The sequence below is a fragment of the Symphalangus syndactylus genome, chromosome 17, assembly GCF_028878055.3.
Source record: "Symphalangus syndactylus isolate Jambi chromosome 17, NHGRI_mSymSyn1-v2.1_pri, whole genome shotgun sequence".
NCBI classification, from domain to species: Eukaryota; Metazoa; Chordata; class Mammalia; order Primates; family Hylobatidae; genus Symphalangus; species Symphalangus syndactylus.
In genome coordinates, this window is record NC_072439.2 from 51,553,515 (window position 1) to 51,580,957 (window position 27,443).

The 27,443-nt window shown below is 39.8% G+C and overlaps 1 protein-coding gene and 1 non-coding gene across 9 annotated transcripts in view; both read right to left on the minus strand.

The window, feature by feature from the left end:
- ANKUB1 (ankyrin repeat and ubiquitin domain containing 1) overlaps nt 1–27,443 on the minus strand; it is a 69,635-nt gene that overhangs the window by 14,153 nt on the left and 28,039 nt on the right. For 2 of the 8 annotated variants that reach the window (XM_063620233.1, XM_055251304.2), the window contains exons 2-4: nt 17,390–17,490; nt 15,821–15,964; nt 5,130–5,346 (exon numbers count right to left, since the gene is read on the minus strand). In XM_063620233.1, coding sequence (XP_063476303.1) covers nt 5,130–5,346; nt 15,821–15,964; nt 17,390–17,479 — 451 coding nt within the window. In that variant the 5' untranslated portion in view covers nt 17,480–17,490. Of the gene's footprint in view, nt 1–5,129; nt 5,347–15,820; nt 15,965–17,389; nt 17,526–17,725; nt 17,940–27,443 lie in introns of those variants that run through there. The other 6 variants (XM_055251305.2, XM_063620234.1, XM_063620236.1 and 3 more) reach the window with 6 other exon arrangements.
- Nucleotides 3,908–4,009, minus strand: LOC129467120 (U6 spliceosomal RNA). The gene has a single exon (XR_008652264.2). It is a non-coding gene; the product is annotated as a U6 spliceosomal RNA (small nuclear RNA).

The window sequence follows — 27,443 nt, forward strand, 5'->3', positions numbered from 1 at the left end:
GCCCAGGCCACACAGGACAGCAGATGGGAGCAACAGTGCCTATTTAGTCAATCATCCTCAACCTCGCCACATGTGGCCCCTGACTCCCAAGTTTCTGGACTCCTCGTTCATACCCCAGGAGTCAACGTATGCCTATCTGATTTGGACTTTTTCTTCCTGAATATGGAAATTGTTTCTCTGGTTTGAGCTTCCTGTGATGGAAGAAACAAAATAAAGCATTGATTAGAATTTAAAGGCCATCAATAAAGGCATACTGGCTTGGCAGTATAAATTGTTGGAAAGAACCCAATCCTGGGTGTATGATTATCATTTATTAGCAGTGTGACCTTGATCAGATCACTTAACTTCTCTGAACTTCAGTTTTCTCATCAATAAAAGGAATTAAAATGGCACCATAGGTCTCCATGAGCCTAAAGGTTAGTAAAAGGACCCTGGAGCCAGCTCAGATTTCAGGATCTGGGCTGACACAACCCTGCTCCTGGAATGGTTTATCAGGTGTGATGTGCCCAGGCAGCCATGAATACATCCTATGAGGTGTTTATAGTGAAGAGTACCAATTGGTATCATCTGTAAAGAAAGACATTAATTCATTCACTCATTTGTTTAGGTATTCCTTGTTTCAGAAAGGATGAATGCCAGTTTATGAATGTATGTGAAATAAAAACAGAATAACAAGCAGATAAGCATGTGGATCAGAAAGAGGAAAGCAAAAGCCAGGGCAGAGATTTCAGAGCTGGAAGCAGGACGAAAATGAACATCTGGTACCATATAGGTTGATGTAAGACTAGGTGTGTGTGTGCGTGTGTGTATGTGTGCATGTATATGTATGTATTGGACCTATGTGATGTGTCACTAAGCCTCAAGTCACAAAATCACACATATTAAGATATATTTATCATGATAGATTTATGACAAGTTAGTCATTAGATGTTCTACCACCAGAATTCCCTTATCCTCTCATTACTGATCTTCTTCTTAATCCCTGAAATCTTTTTTTCTCCATCTCCTTTATTAAAGCTGCTCTCTCTGAGCCCACCAAAGAACTTTAAAGCAAATCCAAAGCTTTTTTTTTTATCTCAGAATTGTCTTTGGACTTTTACCAGCATCTTGAAAACAGTCTCATCATCTGTTACAATACAAAGTTCCAGTTCTCCTCCTGACTGACAGCTTTCCATGTCTCGTTTTTTGACTCTTCTGTGTGCTTGCCTTGACCTCAGCATGTCCTGAGTGCCAGCCATGGGCCCTTAAGACGTTCCTCCCTATATTTACTCTCTGAGGAATGCACCCCTCATAGGGCTTGGTCTCCACCTACATGGGCAGGATCAGTATCTGCTCACCCAAACCATCGCTCAAGCACTAGCTCCATGTTTGCAGTAAAGGGAAATTAGAAGACTTCAGTTGTACTTACAGCTTTGCCACTAACTGACCAGCTGAGTAACTTTTTTTTAAAAAAGTACTCTCTGAGTTTCCTCATATCTAAAGCTTAAAACCCAGAACATAGCTCCTTTCCTCAATTTCCCCACCACTGTCCTAGTGTGAGAGCTTTGATTCTTTCCTCTACTTCAATGTGCTCTAGGGCCAGGTGCAGTAGCTCACTCCTGTAATCCCAGCACTTTGGGAGGCCAAGGTGGGTGGATCACTTGAGGTCAGGAGTTTGAGACCAGCCTGGCCAACATGGTGAAACCCTGTCTCTATTAAAAATACACACACACACACATGCACACACACACACACACACACACACACATTAGCCGGGCATGGTGGGATGCACCTGTAGTCTCAGCTACTTGGGAGGCTGAGGTGAGCGAATCACTCAAATCCAGGAGGCAGCGGTTGCAGTGAGCTGAGGTTGTGCCACTGCACTCCAGCCTGGGTGATGGAGTGAGACCCTGTCTCAAAAAAAAAAACGTGATCTAGCATGATGTCCTGTCCTGTTCTGCCTTCTGTGTTTCTCAGATTTGTCTCTTCCACTGCTAATGGACCTAATTGATACGGGGATTATGAAACACGCCAGTTAGTGTATCACCCTGCCTGCAGGCTTTCTTCACTCCTTTCTATATTTCATATTGCTTGCTACCAGATTAAACCTCTCCTAAAACACTCCTGTTCTAGGCCGGGCGCGGTGGCTCATGCCTATAATCCCAGCACTTTGGGAGGCCAAGGCGGGCAGATCACGAGGTCAGGAGACCATCCTGGCCAACATGGTGAAGCCCCGTCTCTACTAAAATACAAAACATTAGCTGGGAGTGATGGCACGTGCCTGTAGTCCCAGCTACTCAGGAGGCTGAGGCAGGGGAATCGCTTGAACCTGGGAGGCAGAGGTTGCAGTTAGCTGAGATCGTGCCACTGCACTCTAGCCTGGCAACAGGCAAGACTGTGACTCAAAAACAAACAACAACAAAAAACAAAACACTCCTGTTCCAGCAGGTGCATGGCTCTGGCTGCAGCCACAGCAAGCCTGAGCTCTGTCCCCTCACCTTAAGACCCTCCTCCTTCTGCCCTTGGCTGTGTTTCCTAGTGCTCTCAGCAAGGCTCCTCCACTCTCCAGAACAGTCTCCTGCTTTCTGTCCCTCCCTGGAATGTCTTCCCTTCCTCCTCTCAGATGATCCCTGGTTCCCACATCTTTGTGTGCTCCAGCCCCGCTTTCTCCAGAATGCCTTCCCTACATGCCTTCAGCCTGCATTGAACTGACTTACTGGATTTTAACTGAGTGTGTATACATGTCTCATTTCTATCACTTTACTGTAAATACCCAGAGTGCAGAGGCAGCTTTGTAAATGTTTGTATGAGCTAGTATGTGCAGTGATTAATTGAGCTACTTAAATCTTTGATTTTCAACCTGGACATGACTGCTTCTCCAAACCCTTCTGATTTTCCACTGCCTGTGGAAAAGGGGCCAAGGTTCAACTCCTGATAGCAGCAGGGATGATTCGTTGGCTAGAAAGAGAGATCCTGTAAGAGAAGCCGATTAAGGACTCTTTTTACCTTCCAGTTTTAAAAAAGGTGAGCTGGCTGCTTAAGGAATACTAGTTATGCTTTAGGTAAAGGTATGAAGCATATGAAGCAGGCCAAAGGGCCCTTCCTCCCTTCCCTTTGAGGTCCTTCTTTCCTTGCCTCTCCTCTGATGCCCTGTGTCCTCATGGTGGCCAAAACAGCCTACTCAGGTCATGCTTAGACCCTTAACCTTATATCTGAACACCCTCATTTCCTAAAGTTCCTACTCCCAGAGGGTCATTTTAAGGAGTAGGTGTGTTGTCCTTGACACACACTGAGCAAATCATTTAATCATTAAGATGATTTGCGTTTTTTCAAGTCTGTAAAAGTTGGGGTTGGGTCATTCAAATTTTCCAGCTTAAAATGTCACAGTATAATCTGAGCAGTATAGGTCTGAAGAATAGTAATCCAGAGTTTATCCTAGTTTTGTTTCATCCTTTGGTAGTTCATTAAATAACTAGATTATCAGTTGCTTGGGGACAAATGCCACTGTGTGCCTTTCCTTATGTAAGCCCCCATCATGTTCTAGGCAGGGTTCAGCCTCCAGCAAGCATGCAAAGCAGGTATGTGCATTATAGCAAAGTACTCTGAGGAGAAATTGTAGAACTTCACTTCCCCTGATCAAAAACAAGGAAAAAAATTATGTCAAAGTTTTGAGAGCCTTAATTTAAAATAACAGGAAAGAATAATGCTAAGCAAATACTACAGTCAAGAGAAGTATCAATAAATGCAAATTTAGCAGTTATATAAAGCAAAACTACTTAACTAAGGATACCTACAAAGCCCTATGTATATGTTGGGAGAATTCAAATTTCATTGCAATGTTACAACACAGTGCTACTTAAGGTTGTGCTGATTGTCAGCAAGGATTCATTTACTTCAAGTAATTTCTATAAGGTTCCAACCATTTTTAAAAAGTGTGAAATGCTTCATGAACTTGTGTGTCATTGTCAGGTAGGGGCCATGTTAATCATCTCTGTATCATTGAATCATTTTTTAGTATGCTTAAAACAAATCTGACAGCCTTTTTTGTTTGTCTTATTGATGTTTGGCCACTGCAGAGATGACCTGGAAGTACAGATTTTTTTTTTTTTTTGAGACAGAGTTTTGCTGTTACCCACACTGGAGTGCAGTGGTGTGATCATAGCTCACTGCAGCCTTAACCTCCTGGCCCAAGTGATCCTCCTACCTCAGCCTCCCAAGCAGCTGGGCACCACCACATCCTGCTATTTTTTTTTTTTTTTTGTACAGACAAGCATCTCACTATGTTGACTAGGCTGGTCTTGAACTACTGAGCTCAAGTGATCGCCCCCGCCTTGGCCTCCAAAAGTGCTAGCATTAGAGGTATGAATCACTAGTCAATATGCCCAGCCAAGTATAGTATTTAGAGAGAGGTTGTAATTTCTATAACGGATAAATGCTATTCCACTAAGGCAGATTTTCAGCCAGTATAGCATTGGCGTCACATTGTTAAAAAAATTATTTTAATATAACCAGCCACATTTTAAGATGAAATTGCCCAAAGCAAGGTTCCGAATAGCATGTATCATATGCTGCCTTGCATTAAAAAAGGGAAAATGAATATGTACTTGAACTTGCATTTATACATGCTTGAAGTATATTTTGAAAGAGAAAAAGATGAAGTGGTCTGAGTTTTGCTCTTCCACCTTGAGGATATTAATGAATCTGCTTTGAGAACAAGACTTGACAGGGCTATGAGACCCTCCTTATTTCTTAGTCTGTAGACCCAGACCCAAGAATGAATTGTTGATAATTCATATCCATACTGAACTTACAGAGGTTTCCATTTAGAAATAATGCCTCCATTTGTTCAGATCTAATTTGGAAATGGTTTTGATTGTAAATCTTCAAAACAATAATGGTTGCCTGTAAGGAGGGAACTAAGTGCTTGTAGGGCCAGGAGAGGGAGGGAAACTTACCACTACACATCCTTTTTCACTTCTGATATTTAAACCATGTAAATGTATTGACTGTTTTAAAGTGAATATGTAAATAAAGTTAACAGATTGTATATGAGAAACTAGATTTCCATTTTCTCTTGAAAAGCTGCAAAATCTGGTATCAAAGGACCCTAGTGCCAAATGGTAGCTGATATCAAATATACTGGGCAGTACCAATATCAGTCTGGTAGTCCTTGAGGGTGTTGCAATCATACATCTCCAGGCCCCTTGGGGTTCGGAGACAGTAGACACTCACAGGGAGGCCACATCTGAGAGTTACCAGTGTTCTCAGATCAGACACTGTTTTATCAAGAAGGGAAATGCTCTCCATTACTGGCATTGTGTCTTGAGTTACAGCATTGAACACGTATAGAGTAGGCTTGTCTTCTTCCTAAAGGGAGAGAAAAGAAGGGAACTTATTGTCTGGAGGTTGAGATGAGGGCCAAGCATTTCAGGGGGTAGCTTTGAGCACCTCTAGCTCCACGACATGGGTGTTAATGTGAAAGCAATAGTCAGTTGAGTTCTCTGCCTTCTGGTCTGAGTCTAGCTCTTATGTCCTGAGATATTAACAGGTCACCCTGTTTGAGTGAAGTGAAGAAGACTTGGCAAGGCTTTGAGACCCTTTCACTTCTTAGTCTACAGACCCAGATATGTAAGAGTGTTGATAATTTATATCCATCCTGTGCTTATGGAGGTGTTAGTTTAGAAAACATTCCTCTATTATGCAGTACTTTAATTTGGAATACTGTGGATTTGAAATCTTCAGTCAATTATTATTTTTTTTTTCTGAGAGATTATTCCTGGCAAGTGGAACTGAGTTGAGAGTGGGAGGGGAGTGTTTGCTTATCATTTTGTGCTTTTCATTGTCTATATGGTTTGACTTTTTTAAAAGCCAAATATTATTACTTTTATTATTTATCTTTCTTTTCTCTTCTTTTCTTTTCTTTTCTTTCTTTTCTTTCTTTCTTTCCTTCCTTCCTTCCTTCCTTCTTTTCTTTTCTTTTCTTTTCTTTTCTTTTCTTTTCTTTTTTTTTGTCTCACTATGTTGCCCAGGCTGCTCTCAAACTCCTGGGCTCAAGCGATCTTCCCATCTTGGCCTCCCACAGTGTTGGGATTATAGGCGCGAGCCACTGCACCTGGCCTACTTTTACTATTTAAAAAGGGAAATACTAAACATAGGTTTAGAAAAGTTTCTTTTGTTTCTTTCATTTTGTAATCTAAGTAGGAAAGCAAGTAGAAATGAGATATCTGAAGTAGAGTTAAGATGGAAAGTTTGAGGAAAATATTAATCCTTCTGTTAACAACAGTTTAAACAAGCCAAAGCAAAACTCAAAATATAGCAAATAGGAAAAATGGGAAGCAGGTGGGGAGGAAAAGATTATTATCATTTCCACTTTTCTCATGAAAAATGAAACTGACTTTACTTCCTCTTTAGCAGATTAGGACAATAATAGTTTTCTGCAACGGCCTGTTGTTGGGTTGGCAGATGTCAGCGCATGGCGCTGTCATGCAATGCCCACGAATGCGGGACTCTCTCAGAACCTGGTATCTGGCCTCCAGGTTCTTCAGGGGCTCCAACCTGTCAATGCTGTCTTGCCCCTCCTTTGTTTCCTTCCTCTATTTCTTCCATCAGAATCCCTCTCTGGTTCCTCCAGGGCCCCCCCACTCCTGCAGACTTGTAATACATTAAATGCTCCCCTCCCACATAACACATTGCAGTAATATAGTCAACATGCAGACCTTTTTGAAAAAGCCTTTGAGGAGTGATGTTACTGATAAAATTTAAGGCTGCAATACTTTGATCTAGAGCCCATTTCAGTGACGGAAGTGATTAGGAACAGTTTCGGTCCCTCTGTGGCTGTGCATGAAGCCAGATCAGCAAGCTGAGCTGCCCACTGAGCCTAAAGTGCTTAGAACAGTTTTTCATGATAGTTTCTCATAAACCCATGCAATACAAATTTAAAGGACATAGGATTCACTCTTTCACTTTTGCCATGCCGTGCTTTCCTATGGTTCCATAAGGGAAGTATCTGTTCAAGCTAATGTAGATAATATTTATGGGCAGGCAGAAATTCCTATGAAAACTGAATAAAAAGATAGTGGGAAAGAGAGAAAAATTATATTTTATGTAATAGCTCTTTTTTTATTTATTTAAAAATTCCTAATTTATATTTAGAATTAAATGCAAATAACAAATTAAATGCAAACAAATAACAAAATAAGTCCAAATAGAATAACATGCAAACAAATAACAAAATAAGTCCAAATAGAATAACATGCAAACAAAATAACAGAGTCCCAAGTCACTCTTTAAAAAAAACATTTTTTTTGGAGTCTAGGGCTCACTATGTTGCCCAGGCTGGTCTTGAACTTCTGGGCTCAAGCAGTCTCCCACCTCCTGGGTAGCTGGGGAAAGAATTCACCTCCATTCCTAGCTCTCAAGTCACTCTGAAGTTAACTAGGTATATGAGATTAGATAAGTTAAAAAGAAGCTTCTCAGAATATGAATAATCATATATTTATATCTATAAAGGTAAGCATCTATAACAGTATACATATAACTGACTCTGGAACAAGTGATAAGGGAGAATTGCAAAATATCTGGCAATTTTTTTGAGATAGGGTCTCACTCTTTGCCCAGGCTGAAGTGCAGTGGCACTATCAGAGCTCACAGTAACCTCAAACTCCTAGACTCAAGCAATCCTCTCACTTCAGCCTCCCAAGTACAGGCACTCACCACCACACCCAGCTACCTTTTAAATTCTTATTTGTAGAGACAGGGCCTAGCTATGTTGTCCAGGCTGGTCTGGACCCCCTGGCCTCAAGCAATCCATCCACCTCCGCCTCCCAAAGTATTGGGATTACAGGAGTGAGCTTCTGTGCCCAGCCGATCTGACGATCTTTAGGTGAAAATAAAAAGTGCAAGGAAGAAAATATTACTAATTATTAATGAAGCCAGGTTCTTAAGTCTCGAGAAAATTAACACCTGCAGAGTCTGTTCATTTTTTTTTAGCACTCAGGAACCTTTTATCACATAAATAAATAATAAATATTGAATGACATCCCAGGCCTTTTTAATCAATAATGTATCTGGATAATAGTTCTCATTGCACTTTTTAACTCTACATACTCACCTTTGTATAAACCTTGTTTTATGGGAAAACCCATTTTGAGTTCTAGTGAGGCACATTAGTTGTCAATACTTTCTAATTTGGTTGTATGACGAGGGAGTAGGTAGATGCCAATTAACAGCAACTTGCTAACCCACCTTATCCACATAAGAGAAGGCATCTCTCTACCTCTCTCTCTCTATATGATACTCCTCCCCAAGTATTCTGAATCAGAGAAGCCTAGTCAGTCACAACCAAGGAAGTCAGATGCTATTAAATAATAATGCCATACACAAATCATTGTTGGACATATACAAAATTAGACTTTTTCCTTTATAAACAAACTGAGATGCAAACAAACCAACCCAAGAGATATATACAAAGTAGCTTACTTTTCAATAAAAATACGTTCTATTTCATGAGAATAATTCCATGCTTACCTTCAAAAAACAAATGCAAACTTACGGTAAATTCATACATGTACTTTAACAATAAAAAAGGAAAAGCTAAACAGAACTGACTGAAAGGAAACAAGTTAATGAAAGTTTTGAATGTACTGTTGTATTTTTTCTCAAGTTCTACTTTTTTATATTTTGCTGTTTTGGAGTTACAGCACTAAGTAAGCAGAAGCTTGCTGAACTATTCCAGAGTGAACAAAAGGGGAAGTAATATTTGTTTTTGTTGAACCGAATGAATTCCAGTGAGATGTCTCCATAAACTTCTCCTCTTGTGTGGTAATCATTCTGGAGAGATTATCCGTGGAGTCTTGGACACTGAATTGGAACACCTTTCTTCACCAGTTTCTTTTCATACCTTTTTTTATGACTCATCTTAGAAAAGAGGGCCATTTTTAAGAAACATGCTTTCGTGTGTAAATTTTAAAGAAACATGTTTATACATGCTTTTGTGTATAAAAATGCATAAATGTAAAACCACATATATTGGATTTTGGTGTTTATACATTAACAGTACCTTTTGAAAGCTAAAATGTTTATCATTTTGAATCAAATTTAGACTTGTCAAGATAGTACAAACTTCTCTAACTTATCTGATAGACATCTACACAATGGTACTACAGTTAACTCAATCTCTCAGCATAAAACAGCTTTTCACAACATTCCAGGGATGTCAGGAGGGATTAACTATGTTTTGACCCCAGCACTTGGTTGGTACAAGTCTGGTTATAGAAGGAGGCAGGGAAACCAGAAGGAGTCCTAGGGAGGCTGAGCCCACTTCACGCTCTGAAAAGCACAACCTGCTGGATAGTTGCTCCCTTTGCAGTAGGGCATGGACATGTGACAGGGTGCTCCCAATCAGACCTACCTATCTGTCCCCACTTTGAATTAGGAGCCAATAAGGCAGAGAAGCAACAGACACAGGAAAGTCTCTGGGCAATGGCATTTCTGAAGTTGCTGGCCTGGCAGCAGGGCTGGCAGCATGTCCAGTGCCTGCTTTGAGGGCTCAGTGTTGCCTGCAGTGGTGACCTTCCCAGATTAGTTCTGGGGCATGCTTTAGATGTGTTTCTGGCTGCATAATCTCTAAGACTGATTCTCCAATCTTCTGAAAACTACCCAATAGCTTTTCAATATTTATTTTCTGTTTAAATTATCTAGGCTTTGTTTCTGCTGCTTCCAACTAAGAATCTTGATGTTGGTCGGGGAAAAGCCAAGAATACTGGGGAGTGCTTTGCCCTAAGAGTGGAGAGAAATGGGAAATGCCACAGTAAGGGAGAGAATGGATCCCTGAAATGCATCTCAGTACCTTGCTATGAATTGCAGACAATCATATACCGTCTTGTTAATTTCCATACTTTACCTCTCAAACCTTTATCAATTCATTTATTTAATACCTATTTATGTACAGCCTACTGTATATCTTATCAGGTACTATTCTAAGCACTGGGTGAAAACAGTGGACAAAACTTAAGCAATGGTTTCCATGATAACACAGGTTAAAACGAAGGGGGCAAAAGTGATAGTGCCTCTGTATGTTGTACAAAAACATACACTTTTGCAGTGCCTCATGCCATGGTCTATAGGAACACAGTGAACTGCAACAGCATCCGCAATAAATGGTCAAGACTGACTCCTGTGTTAATAGAAATTGGAGGTATATACCATAGAAAATATTGATTATGGCTTCCATAAGAGTTCTTTTCCAAAGAAGGAAAAGTTAATACAATGTTCTTTATTATTATTATTATTTTATTATACTTTAAGTTCTAGCGTACATGTGCACAACGTGCAGGTTAGTTACATATGTATACATGTGCCATGTTGGTGTGCTGCACCCATTAACTCGTCATTTACGTTAGGTATATCTCCTAATGCTGTCCCTCCCCATTCCCCCCCTCCCATGACAAGCCCCAGTGTGTGATGTTCCCCACCCTGTGTCCAAGCATTCTCATTGTTCAATTCCCACCTATGAGTGAGAACATGCGGTGTTTGGTTTTCTGTCCTTGCGATAGTTTGCTGACAATGATGGTTTCCAGCTTCATCCATGTCCCTGCAAAGGACATGAACTCATCATTTTTTATGGCTGCATAGTATTCCATGGTGTATATGTGCCACATTTTCTTAATCCAGTCTATCTTTGATGGACATTTGGCTTGGTTCCAAGTCTTTGCTATTGTGAATAGTGCCACAATAAACATATGTGTGCATGTGTCTTTATAGCAGCACGATTTATAATCCTTTGGGTATATACCCAGTAAAGAGATGGCTGGGTCAAATGGTATTTCTAGTTCTAGATCCTTGAGGAATTGCCACACTGTCTTCCACAATGGTTGAACTAGTTTACAATCCCACCAACTGTGTAAAAGTATTCCTATTTCTCCACATCCTCTCCAGCACCTGTTGTTTCCTGACTTTTTAATGATCGCCATTCTAACTGGTGTGAGATGGTATCTCATTGTGGTTTTGATTTGCATTTCTCTGATGGCCAGTGATGATGAACATTTTTCCACGTGTCTGTTGGCTGCATAAATGTCTTCTTTTGAAAAGTGTCTGTTCATATCCTTTGACCACTTTGTGATGGGGTCGTTTGATTTTTTTCTTGTAAATTTGTTTAAGTTCTTTGTAGATTCTGGATATTAGCCCTTTGTCAGATGGGTAGATTGTAAAAATTTTCTCCCATTCTGTAGGTTGCCTGTTCACTCTGATGGTAGTTTCTTTTGCTGTGCAGAAGCTCTTTAGTTTAATTAGATCCCATTTGTCAATTTTGGCTTTTGTTGCCATTGCTTTTGGTGTTTTAGACATGAAGTCCTTGCCCATGCCTACGTCCTGAATGGTAATGCCTAGGTTTTCTTCTGGGTTTTTATGGTTTTAGGTCTAACATGTAAGTCTTTAATCCATCTTGAATTAATTTTTGTATAAGGTGTAAGGAAGGGATCCAATTTCAACTTTCTACATATGGCTAGCCAGTTTTCCCAGCACCATTTATTAAATAGGGAATCCTTTCCCCATTTCTTGTTTTTGTCAGGTTTGTCAAAGATCAGATGGTTGTCGATGTGTGATATTATTTCTGAGGGCTCTGTTCTGTTCCATTGGTCTATATATCTGTTTTGGTACCAGTACCATGCTGTTTTGGTTACTGTAGCCTTGTAGTATAGTTTGAAGTCAGGTAGCGTGATGCCTCCAGCTTTGCTCTTTTGGCTTAGGATTGTCTTGGCAATGCGGGCTCTTTTTTGGTTCCATATAAACTTTAAAGTAGTTTTTTCCAATTCTGTGAAGAAAGTCATTCATAGCTTGATGGGGATGGCATTGAATCTATAAATTACCTTGGGCAGTATGGCCATTTTCACGATATTGATTCTTCCTATCCATGAGCATGGAATGTTCTTCCATTTGTTTGTGTCCTTGTTTATTTCGTTGAGCAGTGGTTTGTAGTTCTCAAAGAGGTCCTTCACATCCCTTATAAGTTGGATTCCTAGGTATTTTATTCTCTTTGAAGCAATTGTGAATGGGAGTTCACTCATGATTTGGCTCTCTGTCTGTTATAGGTGTATAGGAATGCTCGTGATTTTTGCACATTGATTTTGTACCCTGAGACTTTGCTGAAGTTGCTTATTAGCTTAAGGAGATTTTAGGCTGAGGTGATGGGGTTTTCTAAATATACAATCGTGTCATCTGCAAACAGGGACAATTTGACTTCCTCTTTTCCTAATTGAATACCCTTTATTTCTTTCTCTTGCCTGATTGCCCTGGCCAGAACTTCCAACACTACGTTGAGTAGGAGTGGTGAGAATAAGTGTTCTTTTCCCACTATTCTTGTATTACCCCTATTTCCATTTCTTTTCCAAATGTGTCTATATTACCATTAAAAGAAAAGCATAATATACAGGGAAGCTGGAAAAAGCATTGACTATTTAAAGAATGTATTTAACAGTAGATAATCTCTGTATTTATCCAGTGTCTTTCTCTCTTTTTTCACACAAGCAGAAACTTGTAAGCACACAAAAATATGAGCACAGTAAAGAAGCCAACTATTTTGGATTTATTTCATGAGACATAATATCTACTTGTACCTTTTTAGAAAGAAAAACCACTTACTTGCCAAGTTTTTGAACTTTACAAAAGTTTTGGGTTCACATGGTATTTCTAAGTTGTACCAAAATTTAGAGATGCTAAAGAGATGCACTTCAGGGATTCATTCCCTCCCTTACTGTGGCATCTTCCATCTCTCTCAAGGCAAATTAACTTTCACAAAGTAACATGATTAAACATAGTTTTTTTTTTTTTTAAGACAGAGTCTCGCTTTGTCGCCCAAGCTGGATGGAGTGCAGTGGCACGATCTCCGCTCACTGCAAGCTCCGCCTCCCAGATTCACACCATTCTCCTGCCTCAGCCTCCCGAATAGCTGGGACTATAGGCACCTGCCACTACGCCCGGCTAATTTTTTTGTATTTTTAGTAGAGACAGGGTTTCACCGCGTTAGCCAGGATGGTCTCGATCTCCTGACCTTGTGATCCGCCCACCTCGGCCTCCCAAAGTGCTGGGATTACAGGTGTGAGCCACCGCGCCCGGCCTTAAACATACTTAAGTAGGAAAGGTACTACTTAAATGTGTATGTATTTAATTATTCAGTAAAGCAACTAACATGACTTGGAAATCAGCCTTGGTAACCTGAGATAGATCAAGCATGATAGAGCTGGTATGACTGCATTCTTTGAGGCCTGGGATATTCTCTAAATGTGATTCTACTGGACGGAATGAAGAGTACAATTAGTAAAATTTTAGGGAACTTGAGAGTTTTAAATTAAACTCTGTGTGTTGTCCAGTCCTGTGACTTCTGCTCTGGCTCTCTTGAATAAACTCCTCTTTTTTGTTTGAGACAGGGTCTCACTCTCTAGCACAGGCTGGGTTCAATTGATCCTCCTGCCTCAGCCTCACAAGTAGCTGGGATTATAGGTGTGCACCACTACACTGGGATAATTTTTAAAATATTTTTGTAGAGATGGGGTCTCACCATCTTGCTCAGGTTGGTTTCATTTAATAACCTCTTTTACCCCTACTTTTTATTTATAGAATTAGCAGTTTAAAACTTCAGGTAAAAGAGTTCAGCGTGAAGCTTGCATCACTGTGATATATGATGCTTTATTGGCAGAATTTAGGAAATGTTTTTGTAAGTAAAACCATGAACATAGGTTGCATCTGGGGAGGGAAACTGGGGGCCAGAGGAGGGAGAGTTTTTTCTTTTTCTTTTCTTTTCTTTTTCTTTTTTTGAGACGGAGTCTCACTCTGTCACCTAGGCTGGAGTACAGTGGGGTGATCTCGGCTCACTGTAACCTCTGCCTCCTAGGTTCAAGTGATTCTCCTGCCTCGGCCTCCTGAGTAGCTGGGATTACAGGTGTGCCCACCACACCCAGCTAATTTTTGTATTTTTATTAGAGATGGGGTTTTACCATGTTGGCCAGACTGGTCTCAAACTCCCAACCTCAGGTGATCCACCCACCTCAGCCTTCTAAAGTGCTAGGTTACAAGTGTGAGCCACCACACCTGGCCAGGAGACTTTTTACTATGTATCTTTTTGTTCCTTTTGAATTGAGAACCATGTGAACATACTACCTAGTCAAAAATAAATTTTAAAATGTTATATAATAAAAATAAAATCAGTCCTTAGTTAAATAAAAGTATCCTATCCATACTGTTAAAAACTTTGTCTACATCCCTGAAAAGCCATCAGATTCTTGCAGTCAGCTCAAATGTTAGTATTGAACTTACACTACCATCTCAAAGCAAGCAAACAAAAGTCTTGAACCTTATGATTGGCATTACAGAATTCTGGGAAATTTTAGAGAGTTGATCCTGTATGGCACCAAAAACCTAGTATGGAAATATATTTGAATATATAAAGAGAAGACATTAAGAAGTGGCCGGAATTTGTTCTGCTTTGAAATGTAATGTTATACTTCCATTTTCTGAGTAAAAGAGGGAGAAAAAATAAAACATTAAAAACGTATGTAAATATGGTCTTTTGTTTACGTAAATGGGATGATTCAATCATCATTATTCTGTGACTTGTCTTTCCTACTTAATAATAAATATTGAAGAATATTCTTTTTTTTTTATGACAGGGTATCACTCTGTTGCCCAGGCTGCAGTGCAGTGGCTCGAGCTCAGCTCACTGCAACCTCCCCCTCCCGGGTTCAAGTGATTCTCCTTTGTCAGCCTCATGAGTAGCTGGGACTACAGGCGCTTGCCACCATGCCCAGCTAATTTTTGTGTTTTTAGGAGAGATGAGGTTTCACCATGTTGGCCAGGATGGTCTCTATCTCCTGACCTCATGATACTCCCACTTTGTCCTCCCAAAGTGCTGGGATTACAGGCATGAGCCACTGTGCCCGGCCCAGAGCATTCCTTTTAAACATCTATTTAGTCAAGTACTAACATATATTAAAAAAAAGAGTTAACTTTTTTTTAAATGTTAACAAAATTATGTTAAAAGTTAACATAATTTTTTTGAATGTTAAATATGAGAAACTTGGTGCCCCATTTAGTGGAGAATGTATACTTTCCTAAGTTTCTTAAGGTTCATATTTTTATATACGGTAAAGCACTAATACAGGATAATACTTCTACCCTAGAGCAGGAGCGTTTAAATTCTTTGGACCACCCATTCCTTTAAAAAATTGTTGATCATAAAGGATGTTAGACTCAGAAAATCTCTAGGCACATTAATTTTGTTTATATTACAACTTTAGGGTTTTTTAAGGTTCTTAAAGCCCAACCGTGCATCTTAAGTTAAGCACCATTGATTAAGGACCCTCTATAAATGAAAAAATATCTTTATTGCCTGTACACCTAATTGGAATGGCTATTTTGGCTGGATTTGGATGTAGAAAATTCCCTTTCATTTTTATTGTTACTGAGAATTTCTTCTCCTTCCTCATTCCACTGCCGGTAATCACTGTGGCCCCACTGAAATGATCTAATGCTCTTCTTCCCACATTGAAATTCCAGATCTGCCCCTTGGCTTTGTTTTCATATCGGTTCTGTGATGACAGGACTGGGCAGGCAACAAAGGGCATGGGGAGGCAAGAGGCAGAAGAGTAAAGAGCGGGCAACTCTATCCCTTCTCCATGTCTCACTTCCCCATACAGCACAAAGCATGCATAAGACCCGTTATACAAATGGAAGTGAGGAGAAGGCAAAAAGAGACAATTTCTTTTTAAGTTATGGAATTACTTTGGTTGATTTATCCCCAACTTTATTCAAAATGAGATATCTTAGATGAATATTATCCTTACCATCATACCTTAACAAAGCATTTGAGAGTTGAACAGAAAGATATTCCAACATCAGCAAGACTCCAACTATCCTTTAGAGCAGCTCCAGCATACATTAACTCCAGATACCGCCTGCCTTGTTTGTCTTCAGACAGAGGAATGTGGAAATAATCCTTAAAAATCAATAGCATATTATGAAAACAGTACATCCCTACATTACTAGACCAGAAATGTACTCTCTTTCCCTTTACATTTTTTTCCTCTGGGCCTTGTAATTGTTTGGGACAAAGGGAAGAAGTATTAAATAGGGGTTCTTAACTTAGAGAACTTCCAAAACATTTATGGATAGAATTTAGATGGGAAGAAACTACATCTTTATTTTATTAACTCTAAATGAAATTGAGATTTTCTTTCAACTATGCGTGTAGGCAGCAAATTAAAGTAAGAGTAGTCGCTGCACCTGTGACTGACACCAATGGAAGTCACAGATGTTTTCATATCACATTATAGCTGTTGCAAATATTTCAAAATATTATTTCTACTGATCTGTATTTTGAAAATACAATAGTTATTAGATGAGCTGCTAGAACTTGTTAATGTGTTGATACATTTATGTATCAACATATTATGAAAACAGTACATCCCTACATTACTAGACCAGAAATATACTCTCTTTTTGTATCAGAAAGTCCACGTGTCACTGTTTCATACATTTGCTTTTTAATATTTGAAAATGTATTTCAATATAACAAATTTCATTTCTATCATATCTGTTTTATTTTATGCATTTAAAGACATTCTGAGAAGCAGTCTGTAGACTTCACCAGACTTCCAAAGGGATTCATAAAACATAGAGGTTAAGATCCCTTGTGTTACAAGATTTAGATTTCAGTCATCATAATAATCTACTGAATATCATGTAACTATGGTTCAGTAAATGCTGCTTAGCAAATAGGAATAACCATCTCCAAGTTAAATATTTGATGATCAGAAACTAAATATTTTGCTTAATTTTTTATTTTGGAGTGAACATTTATATGAAATTTATAAGGAAGACACTGTACCCAAGTTATTTCTTATTCTGGCTCTATGATCCTAGGTAAGATAGTCAACCTCTCTGAGCTTCAGTTTTTCCTGAATGCAAAATGAAGCCATAGCTCACAAGTTCCTAAAGTCCTCTCTGCTTCCAAAATCCTTCGGTTCTTTGTAGTTGTTTGCTCACCAAATAAAACATTTATCTGATGACTGGCATGTCCCACTTATATAGCCTGAAGTTAGTGTCTTGCTTTTGTCCTTTTGTGAAGAATTGCAATAATATTATCTGGCCTATGCACAACCCACACATTCCCTAAAAAGAAGTCAGACTTTTTTTTTTCTTGATAATTGATTGGCTCTTTTTGCTTTCTTGTCTAACACCACCAGAGTTACTATCTTCTTATAAATCTATTGTGTAAGCAAATAATAGTATTTTCAAATAGTTTTCATTCCCTGTTTGCTGAAAATGTGCCCAATAACATCTCTACCCTTTGAACATTTTTAAATGCACTGCATTGTTAAAGTTAATATACATTTTGGTGGCTTGGGAATGAAGTACATACCTTTATCATCAGCTTGACAACCTCCACAGTTTCATCTGCTGAAACATCAAACGGTTCAAAAGATCCTTCAAAGGCGATGAAAATCCTCATTGTACAATTACCTTTTCAAACAAAAAATACCCAACTTTTTCAAAGATCCTCCTGGATGGCTAGAAAAATTCCAGTTCACAATTAAGGACAAAAATGATAGCCTGAGGCAGCTGTCACTGTCTAGCCTCAAAGGTAATTTGTAGAATGTGAAGAGCCTAGTCCCACAGTGCCACAGTATCAGGCAACACAGACACCAGCTACATTGGAGGAAATATTTATCTGCGGAAGGCAGTAGTCAATAGCTACCTTATTCCTATATTACGGAAACCAGCAAACTTGACAATGGTTGAGGCAAGTATGGACAAGCTTCAAGCATGTGATAAAAAAATGCTACTCATAAATTACACTTTTGTGATGTGGTCCCCATCAACTGACTCCTGAATTCTTATTTACATAAGTACAGCTGATTGAAGAACCCTCAAAAATAGATATTTGATTGGGATACAGTAGCGCAGGGTGAAGCAAAACAAGAGTTGATTTTATCGAATGTAATAATCCTGAAAGTTCTCTGTAAATAACTCTTGAGCTGAAACGTTCTGGTTTCCATAACAACTTTGTGTACTTGTTCTCTGGCAGTATTTATAATCCTGCCACAGGGTACAGAACAATACCCACTTGCACCAGGGAGATGAATGTGTAGGCAAATCATTCTGTGGCTTTCTCTTCTGATTTCAGTATAATAGAATCTGCTGAGTAGCAACACAATATAGTTGGTATTTTCTTTAATCCTTGCCTTTATGTTATTTAGAACAATTTCCCATTGTTATCTCCTTCAACCCCCACTTGGTGTTGGTGGAAAATATTTCAAACCCCCTCAATAAGTGAGCAAATAAGCTGGACATGGTGGCACATGCCTGCTATCCCACCTACTCAGGAGGCTGAGATGGGAGGATAGTTTGAGCCCAGAAGTTTGGGGGTGTAATGCACTGTGATTGCACCTGTGAATAGCCACTGCACTCCAGCCCGGGGAACATAGCAAGAATCTCTCTCTTCAATATAGTAGAAGAAAATACTCCATTTATAAAAGGAAAGATAATGTATTAAGAATAAACTTGGCTGGGTGCAGTGGCTCACGCCTGTAATCCCAGCACTTGGGGAGGCCAAGTCAGGCAGATCACTTGAGGTCAGGAGTTCGAGACCAGCCTGGCCAACATGGTGAAACTTGTCTCTACTAAAAATACAAAAATTAGCCAAGTGTGGTGGCACACGCCTGTAATCCCAGCTACTCTGGTGGCTGAGGCACAAGAATCACTTGAACCCTGGAGGCAGAGGTTGCAGTGAGCTGAGATCACACCACTGCACTCCAGCCTGGGCAACAGAGTGAGACTCTGTCTCAAAAAAAAAAGAGAGAGAAAGAGAGAAAGAAAGAAAGATAGATCTTAACAAGAAATGTGTAAGAGCTGTATAACATAAACATAAAATACAATCAATAAACATTAAAAAGGGCTGAACAAGTGGCAGGTATATCATAACCTTGGAAGAAAGTTTCAAAATTATTTAAAGTCATCAATTCTTCCTAAATTCATCTATAAATTAATATTATCTCAATAGAAATACAAGCAAGTTTTTTTTTTTATGTAAGCAAGATGGTTCTAAAATTCATGTAGAGAAAACAGGCAAGGATAGCTGGAAAAACTCTGGAAAAGAAGAGTAATGAGGGGGGCACTCACCTACTAGATGTTAGAATTTAATATAAGGCTACAGTAATTAAAACAGGATGGTACAGGCACATGAAGAGTCAGAAAAATCAATGTAAAAATAGCATAGAAATGGATTCAAATACATAAAAGAATTTAGTGTATGGTAAAAGTGACATCTAACTAATCAGTGGAGGTGGTGTGGGAAAATAAGATAAATTATTAATAGTGTTGGATTAACCAGGTAGTCATCTGAAAAAAACACTGGAGCCTTACTTTTTACCTTACAGCAGGAGAAATTAAAAATGAGTCTAAAACGAGTTTAAAAATTTAAGTGGGAAAAATTGAATCATGAAAACTTCAGTCTTACATTTTATGAGATTTTTCAATCATCTTGAGTAATAAGAACTTTCTAACTGTGACAAAAATTCCTAAAGCTGTAAAAGAAAACATTGATCAAGGATTTTTTTTAACTCTACGTGGAAAAGTAATTTCATATAAAGCCAGGGATAAATAAAGTTAGAAAAATATCTGCAGCTGGGCATGGTGGCTCACGCCTGTAATCCCAGCACTTTGGGAGGCTGAGGCGGGCGGATCACAAGGTCAAGAGATAGAGATGATCCTGGCCAACATGGTGAAACCCTGTCTCTACTAAAAATGACAAAAATTAGCTGGGCGTGGTGGTGGGCGCCTGTAGTCCCAGCTACTTGGGAGGCTGAGGCAGGAGAATCACTTAAACCCGGGAGGTGGAGGTTGCAGTGAGCCAAGATCGCACCACTGCACTCCAGCCTGGTGACACAGTGAGACTCTGTCTCAAAAAAAAAAAAAAGAAAAAAAGAAAAAAAAGAAAAATACCTTCAATTCTTGGTAGAGATAAAAGGTGCATTTAATATACAAAGAGCACCCACAACAATTTTAAGGACATGATGCCATTTTTTACCAGGAAATTGGAAAAGATCCAAAAGTGTGATTACACATTCTTGCTGAGTCTGTTCCAATGATACTTTGCCATAGGGAATGTGATTTGGTACAACCCTGTATAAAGGAAAATTTGGAAATATATATTAAAATTACAAATGCACATATTCTTTGACCCAAAGATTTAATTTCTAGAACTTTATTTTTACAAATATTTATATGCTTATTTGCAAAATGATATAGGTGTAACATTATTCATTGCAGAGTTGTTTGTAATAGCAAAAGATTAAAAACACCTTTCATGTCCATCAATAGGGAACTGATTAAACAAATTATTTTTTATTCATACAAGACTATACAGCTATTGAAAAGAACAAAGAAGTTTTTTCTGTACCACTATTGAAAAATCTTTAAGGTATATCATTTTGTGAAAAAAGCAAGGTATAAAATACAGTGTGCAGTACATTGCCATTTGTGGAAAAAAAGGGAAAAATCATATCTATATCTATAGATATGGATATAAATCTGTTTTGTGCATATACCTCAAAATCTCTGGAAATATATTCAGAAAACTGGAAAATTTGGCATGTGTATATGTGTGTATGTGTCGTTGGGGTGGAGAGGAGAGTAAGACTAGGTAGGGAATCGGGGGAGGGCAAATACAATAATTAAGTAACTAATAAATAAGGAAGCTCTGTTTAAAGAGAATGGTCAAATAGCAGGGCTAAACGTGGAAAAAGTAAATAATACAAAATAAATGTAATGAATTAGGAAAGGAATTGCTTACTGGGAATAACAGTAGGGAATAATTAGATTAAATGCAGGGAAAACAAATAAATAGCAAGATGACACATAACAAGAGAGAAAGAGAAGGAAAAATAGTGTTACAAGAAGATCTGGATGCACATGAAAAGAAACAGCCATGCCGCAATCAGTGACTAATATTTTAGTCCACTGTCCTCTTCTACATTTCAAAAATGGAAATCAGTTTCTTGATTCTTATTTCTGAGCTTAAAGCGTAGCATTCTCCCTATTATAGTTTAACTCTTTAGGTTCCTTTAAAAAGCTTTGTCAAATTGTCCTTGTTTGCAGATGACATAATTGTATATTTAGAAAACCCCATCGTCTCAGACCAAAATCTCCTTAAGCTGATAAGCAACTTCAGCAAAGTCCCAGGATACAAAATCAATGTGCAAAAATTACAAGCATTCCTATACACCAATAATAGACAAACAGCTAAATCATGAGCAAACTCCCCTTCACAATTGCTAGAAAGAGAATAAAATACCTAGGAATACCACTTGCAAGGGATGTGAAGGACCTCTTCAAGGAGAACTACAAACCACTGTTCAAGGAAATAAGAGAGTATGCAAACAAATGGAAAAACATTCCATGATCATGAATAGGAAGAATCAATATCATGAAAATGGCCATATTGCCCAAAGTAATTTATAGATTCAATGCTATTCCTATCAAGCTTCCATTGACTTTCTTCACAGAATTAGAAAAAACTACTTTAAATTTCATATGGAACCAAAAAAGAGCCAGTATAGCCAAGACAATCCTAAGCAAAAAGAACAAAGCAGTAGGCATCACACTACCTGACTTCAAACTATACTACAAGGCAACAGTAACCAAAACAGCATGGTACTGGTACCAAAACAGATATATAGACCAATGGAACAGAACAGAGGCCTTAGAAATAACACATCTACAACCATCTGATCTTTGACAAATCTGACAAAAACAAGCAATGGGTGAAAGGATTCCCTATTTAATAAATGGTGTTGGGAAAACTGGCTAGCCATATGTGGAAAACTGAAACTAGACCCCTTCCTTACACCTTATACAAAAATTAACTCAAGATGGATTAAAGACTGAAACGTAGCACCTAAAACCATAAAAACACTAGAAGAAAACCTAGGCAATACCATTCAGGACATAGACATGGGCAAAGACTTTATGACTAAAACACCAAAAGCAATGGCAACAAAAGCCAAAATTGACAAATGGGATCTAATTAAACTAAAGAGCTTCTGCACAGCAAAATAAAATATCAGAGTGAACAGGCAACCTACAGAATGGGAGAAAATTTTTGCAATCTATCCATCTGATGAGGGGCTAATATCCAGAATCTACAAAGAACTCAAACAAATTTACAAGAAAAAAACAAACAACCCCATCACAAAGTGGGCAAAGGATATGAACAGACACTTCTCAAAAGAAGACATTTATGTGGCCAACAAACATATGAAAAAAAGCTCATCACTGGTCATTAGAGAAATGCAAATCAAAACCACAATGAGCTACTGTCTCATGACAGTTAGAATGGTGATCATTAAAAAGTCAGGAAGCAGCAGATGCTGGAGAGGATGTGAAGAAATAGAACGCTTTTACACTGTTGGTGGGAGTGTAAATTAGTTCAACCATTGTGGAAGACAGTGTGGCAATTTTTCAAGGATCTAGAACCAGAAATACCATTTGACCCAGCAATTCCATTACTGGGTATATACCCAAAGGGTTATAAATCATTCTACTATAAAGACACATGCACACGTATGTTTATTGCAGCAATATTCACAATAGCAAGACTTGGAAGCAACCCAAATGCCCATCAATGATAGACTGGATTAAGAAAATATGGCACATATACACCATGGAATACAATGCAGCCATAAAAAAGGATGAGTTCATGTCCTTTGCAGGGAAATGGATGAAGCTGGAAATCATCATTCTCAGCAAACTAACACAGGAACAGAAAACCAAACACTGCATGTTCTCACTCATAAGTGGGTGTTGAACAATGGGAACACATGGACACAGGGAGGGGAACATTAGGAGATAGCTGGGGGAGGGATAGCACTAGGAGAAATACCTAATGTAGATGATGGGTTGATGGGTGCAGCAAACCACCATGGCACGTGTATACCTATGTAACAAACCTGCACATTCTGCACATGTATCCCAGAACTAAAAGTATACATACATATATATATATATATAAAACTTTGAAATAATTACATGCTTATATTGATTTTAAAATATTTTCTGATTTATGACATATCGATACATGCCATACGTTATTGATATGTACAGAATAACAAGAAGAATTTTATGTTACATGGTAAATAGTATTGTAAATCAATGCTGAATGATTGGTGGTCCTTTATGATACTATTTACCTTAGAAGTATCTTCTTTGGTATTAAAATGTCAATGCTGATATGTTGAGAAAGAATTGATATTATCTATTTTTAATATCTAACAATGCTTTTATTATTGTGACTTTTAAAATTTGTCATTGAGTTTTGTTCTTTCTTTCCATCTAGGAAAGCATAAATATGCATTTGAATCATCTGGTGATCCTTTTTATATGTTGATTCTCACTGAGAAGTTCTAGAGTGGGACCTGGGATTTTCAATTTAACAAACTCCCTGGACCATACTTTGTTTTTTGTTTGTTTGTTTTTGTTGTTGTTGTTGTTGTTTGAGATGAAGTCTCGCTCTGTCACACAGGCAGGAGTACAGTGGCACCATCTCAGCTTACTGCAACCTCCACCTCCTGGGTTCAAACAATTCTCCTGCCTCAGCCTCCCAAGTAGCTAGGAACACAGACGTACACCACCATGCCTGGCTAATTTCTGTATTTTTAGTAGAGACGGGGTTTTGCCATGTTTGCCAGGCCGGTCTTGAATTCCTGACCTCAAGTGATCCGCCTGCTTTGGCCTCCCAAAGTGCTGGGGTTACAGGCTTGAGCCACCGTGCCCAGCCTCCCTGGACCATACTTTGAATAGCAAGGAACTAGAAGTTATATGGAGCTTTTAAAAAAAGTAACTGTAAAAAGAAAGAATTTTTTGACCCAGCTGCCTCCCAATTTAATACAAAGAAAAGCAAAAGAATATTGTCCTTTAAAATTCACCTAAAAATAGTTTCACAAAACAGTGGTTTTAATCTTGCATTATTTGGTTATTATTATTATCTGATATACCTAGTGTCTTTAACTGGATCATCTGAAAACATGGCAAATGCAATTGAACAGTTCCCTCATGTCTTTATTTTTGGAAGTGAAAAAAGTAGAGGCAGATGCAACTCATTAAATTGCTAAGATCAATAAAGACTTAACCATACCCAAGATGGAAGCCAGGAGAATTTCCAGACATTAGAGCTCATCACTAGATGCAAAGACTCTTTCAAGGAAGTGAAATTGTGCAATTGATAGCTAGAATAAACTCATGCTTGATATAGGAAATAACAAGCAGTAAACAGGAAAGAAACCTACAATTAGGAAAATAAGCAGTATTTAGGAAAATAGCAGTTATAAAACACAGTTTATTGTCAACTAAAATCGAACAAACAGTAGGCTAATTGAAGTACTATGTACCATTGTGTTAGTTGGAATGTTTTATATCAATACAGGACTTGTAAATTAAATTGTAACTTTAACCACTGTCCCATTTAGTAGAATGAAACACATCATGCTTAGTGGTGTCCTTTCTGCTATCACATCCCCTACCTTGTGTTTAAATTGTAGAGAAAGCTCTTAAATATTCATCAAAACCCCACAGATAAGGATGGTGCCTTCTCCGGTCTTCTGTGTTCTCATTTTTTTTTTTTTTTTTGCACACAAAACAATAAACATTTTCTAAAAGTACATACGAACAAAAAGATGCATATCGAACCTATTAGGAAGGTTGCACATGGGAAGACGGGGAATAGAAATGGGGGGTGGGAATTAAAGAAAATAAATGAGAGAGGGACTTTGTATGGATCAATGATAATAACTCAATCCTCTATTTGACAAAGAAGAAGGAGAAGGAAGAGGAAGAAAAAGAAAGTGGGATAAAGGATCAGAAAGGGAGGAAAATAGAAAAAATTAGAGTATGACTCCAGGGTAGACCTGTTTTGTTGTCGCTTGGTTCGTTGGTTGGTTGACAGTTGTATTTTTCATATGTTTCGCCATGTTGGCCAGGCTGGTCTGGAGCTCCTAGCCTCAAGTGATCAACCCGCCTCAGCCTCCCAGAGTACTGGGACTACAGGCGTGAGCCACCACATCTAGCCCCCACATTGCTTCTGGCCTCTGTGGTAGACCTCCCAGACGGGGCGGCCGGGCAGAGGCACTCCCCACATCCCAGACGGGGCGGCCAGGCAGAGGTGCTCCTCACTTCCTAGATGGAGTGGCGGCCGGGCAGAGGGGCTCCTCACCTCCCAGACGGGGCGGCCGGGCAGAGGCGCTCCTCACATGCCAGACGATGGGTGGCCGGGCAGAGGCGCTCCCCACCTCCCAGACGGGGTGGCCGGGCAGAGGCGCTCCCCACCTCCCAGAAGGGGCGGCCGGGCAGAGGCGCTCCCCACCTCCCAGAAGGGGTGGCCGGGCAGAGGAGCTCCCCACCTCCCAGACGGGGCGGCCGTGCAGAGGCGCTCCCCACCTCCCAGACGGGGCAGCCTGGCAGAGGCGCTCCTCACCTCCCAGACGGGGCGGCTGCGCAGAGGGGCTCCTCACTTCCCAGACGGGGCGGCCGGGCAGAGGGGCTCCTCACATCCCAGACGGGGCGGCCGGGCAGAGGAGCTCCTCACATCCCAGACGGGGCGGCCGCGCAGAGGGGCTCCTCACTTCCCAGACGATGGGCGGCCGGGCAGAGGCGCTCCTCACATCCCAGACGGGGCGGCCAGGCAGAGGAGCTCCTCATAACCCAGACGATGGGCGGCCAGGCAGAGACGCTCCCCACCTCCCAGACGGGGCGGCGGCCGGGCAGAGGCTGCAATCCCAGCACCCTGGGAGGCCAAGGCAGGCGGCTGGGAGGCGGAGGCTGCAGCGAACCAAGACCACGCCACTGCACTCCAGCCCGGGCAACACCGAGCACCGAATGAGCGAGCCTCTGTCTGCAGTCCCAGCACCTCGGGAGGCCGAAGCGGGCAGAGCACTGGAGGTCAGGAGCTGGAGACCAGCGTGGCCGACATGGCGAAAGCGGGACTCCAGCCAAAGGAGAAAAACCAGGGAGGGATGGCCGCAGGCCAGGGCAGGAGAATCACAGGAGCTGGACGCAGGGAGTCTGCAGCGAGCCGAGTTTACTCCAGCCTGGGCCACAGAGGGAAGAAAGAGAAAAGGAAGGAAGGAAGGAAGGGAGGGAGGGAGGGAGGGAGGGAGGAAGAAAGAAAGAAAGAAAAGCCTGTGTTCTCATTTTTATTCAGTATTCTCCATTCTGTGGACTTTCCTTCTCTGCCTTCAGAATGTGTTTGGTCATGCAGTCTGCAGAAGAGTGTTGGGGTCAGGGGTGAGAACTGGTCAAATATGAGGTGACAATAGCTGACAATTAAATTTCTGATATCTTTCTTTTTTCTGGATCCAAATAAAAGAATTAATGTAGGCATTTCAGATACCATTGTAAGGGTTCCATGTGGAAAAAACTGTGGGGCAGGGGCCAAGAATTCTCAAAACCTGCTTGACGTATGCTAAAGGCTAGCTTTAAATATATTTTATTTAGTTTAGTAGTTTTATTTGAAAGGTGCAAAAGAGGCTGCCTGTAAATGATCAAGCAGTCCTCCTACCTCAGTCTCTCAAAATGATGGGATTACAGGCATGAGACACTGCACTTAATCCCAGTGTACAGATCTTTTATTACCTCCTTGGTTAAATTCTTTTGTGAGTATTTTATTCTTTTTGATGCTATAATAAATTGAATTATTTATTTTTCTTGGATAGTTTGTTGTTAATGTATACAAATCCCACCAAATATTTAAATGTTCATGTATTCTGCAACTTTACTGAATTCATTTATTAGTTCTAACACTTTCTTGATGTAGTTTTTAGAGTTTTCTATATGTAAGATCATATCATCTGCAAACAAAGACAATTTTACTTCTTCCCTTCCAATTTGTATGTCTTAGATTTCATTTTGTTGCCTAGTTATTCTGACTAGGACTTCCAGTACTATATATTGAAAATAATTGGTGAGAGTGAGTGTTTTATTCGGTTTACATGCTGCTGATAAAGACATACCTGAGACTGGGAAGAAAAAGAGGTTTAATTGAACTTGCAGTTCCATACGGCTGGGGAGGCCTCAGAATCATGGAGGGAGGCAAAAGACACTTCTTACATGGCAGTGGCAAGAGAAATATGGGGAAGATGCAAAAGCATAAATCCCTGATAAAACCATCAGATTTCATGAGACTTATTTATTATCATGAGAACAGTATGGGGGAAACTGCCCCCATTATTCAAATTGTCTCCCACCGGGTGCCCCCCACAACGTGTGGCAATTATGGGAGTACAATTCAAGATGAGATTTGGGTGGGGACACAGAGCCAAACCATATCAGTGGGCATCCTTGTCTTGTTCCTGTTTTAGAGGAAAAGCTTTCAGTTTTTCACCCTTGAGTTTGATGTTGCTGTGGGCTGGCCATATATGATCTTT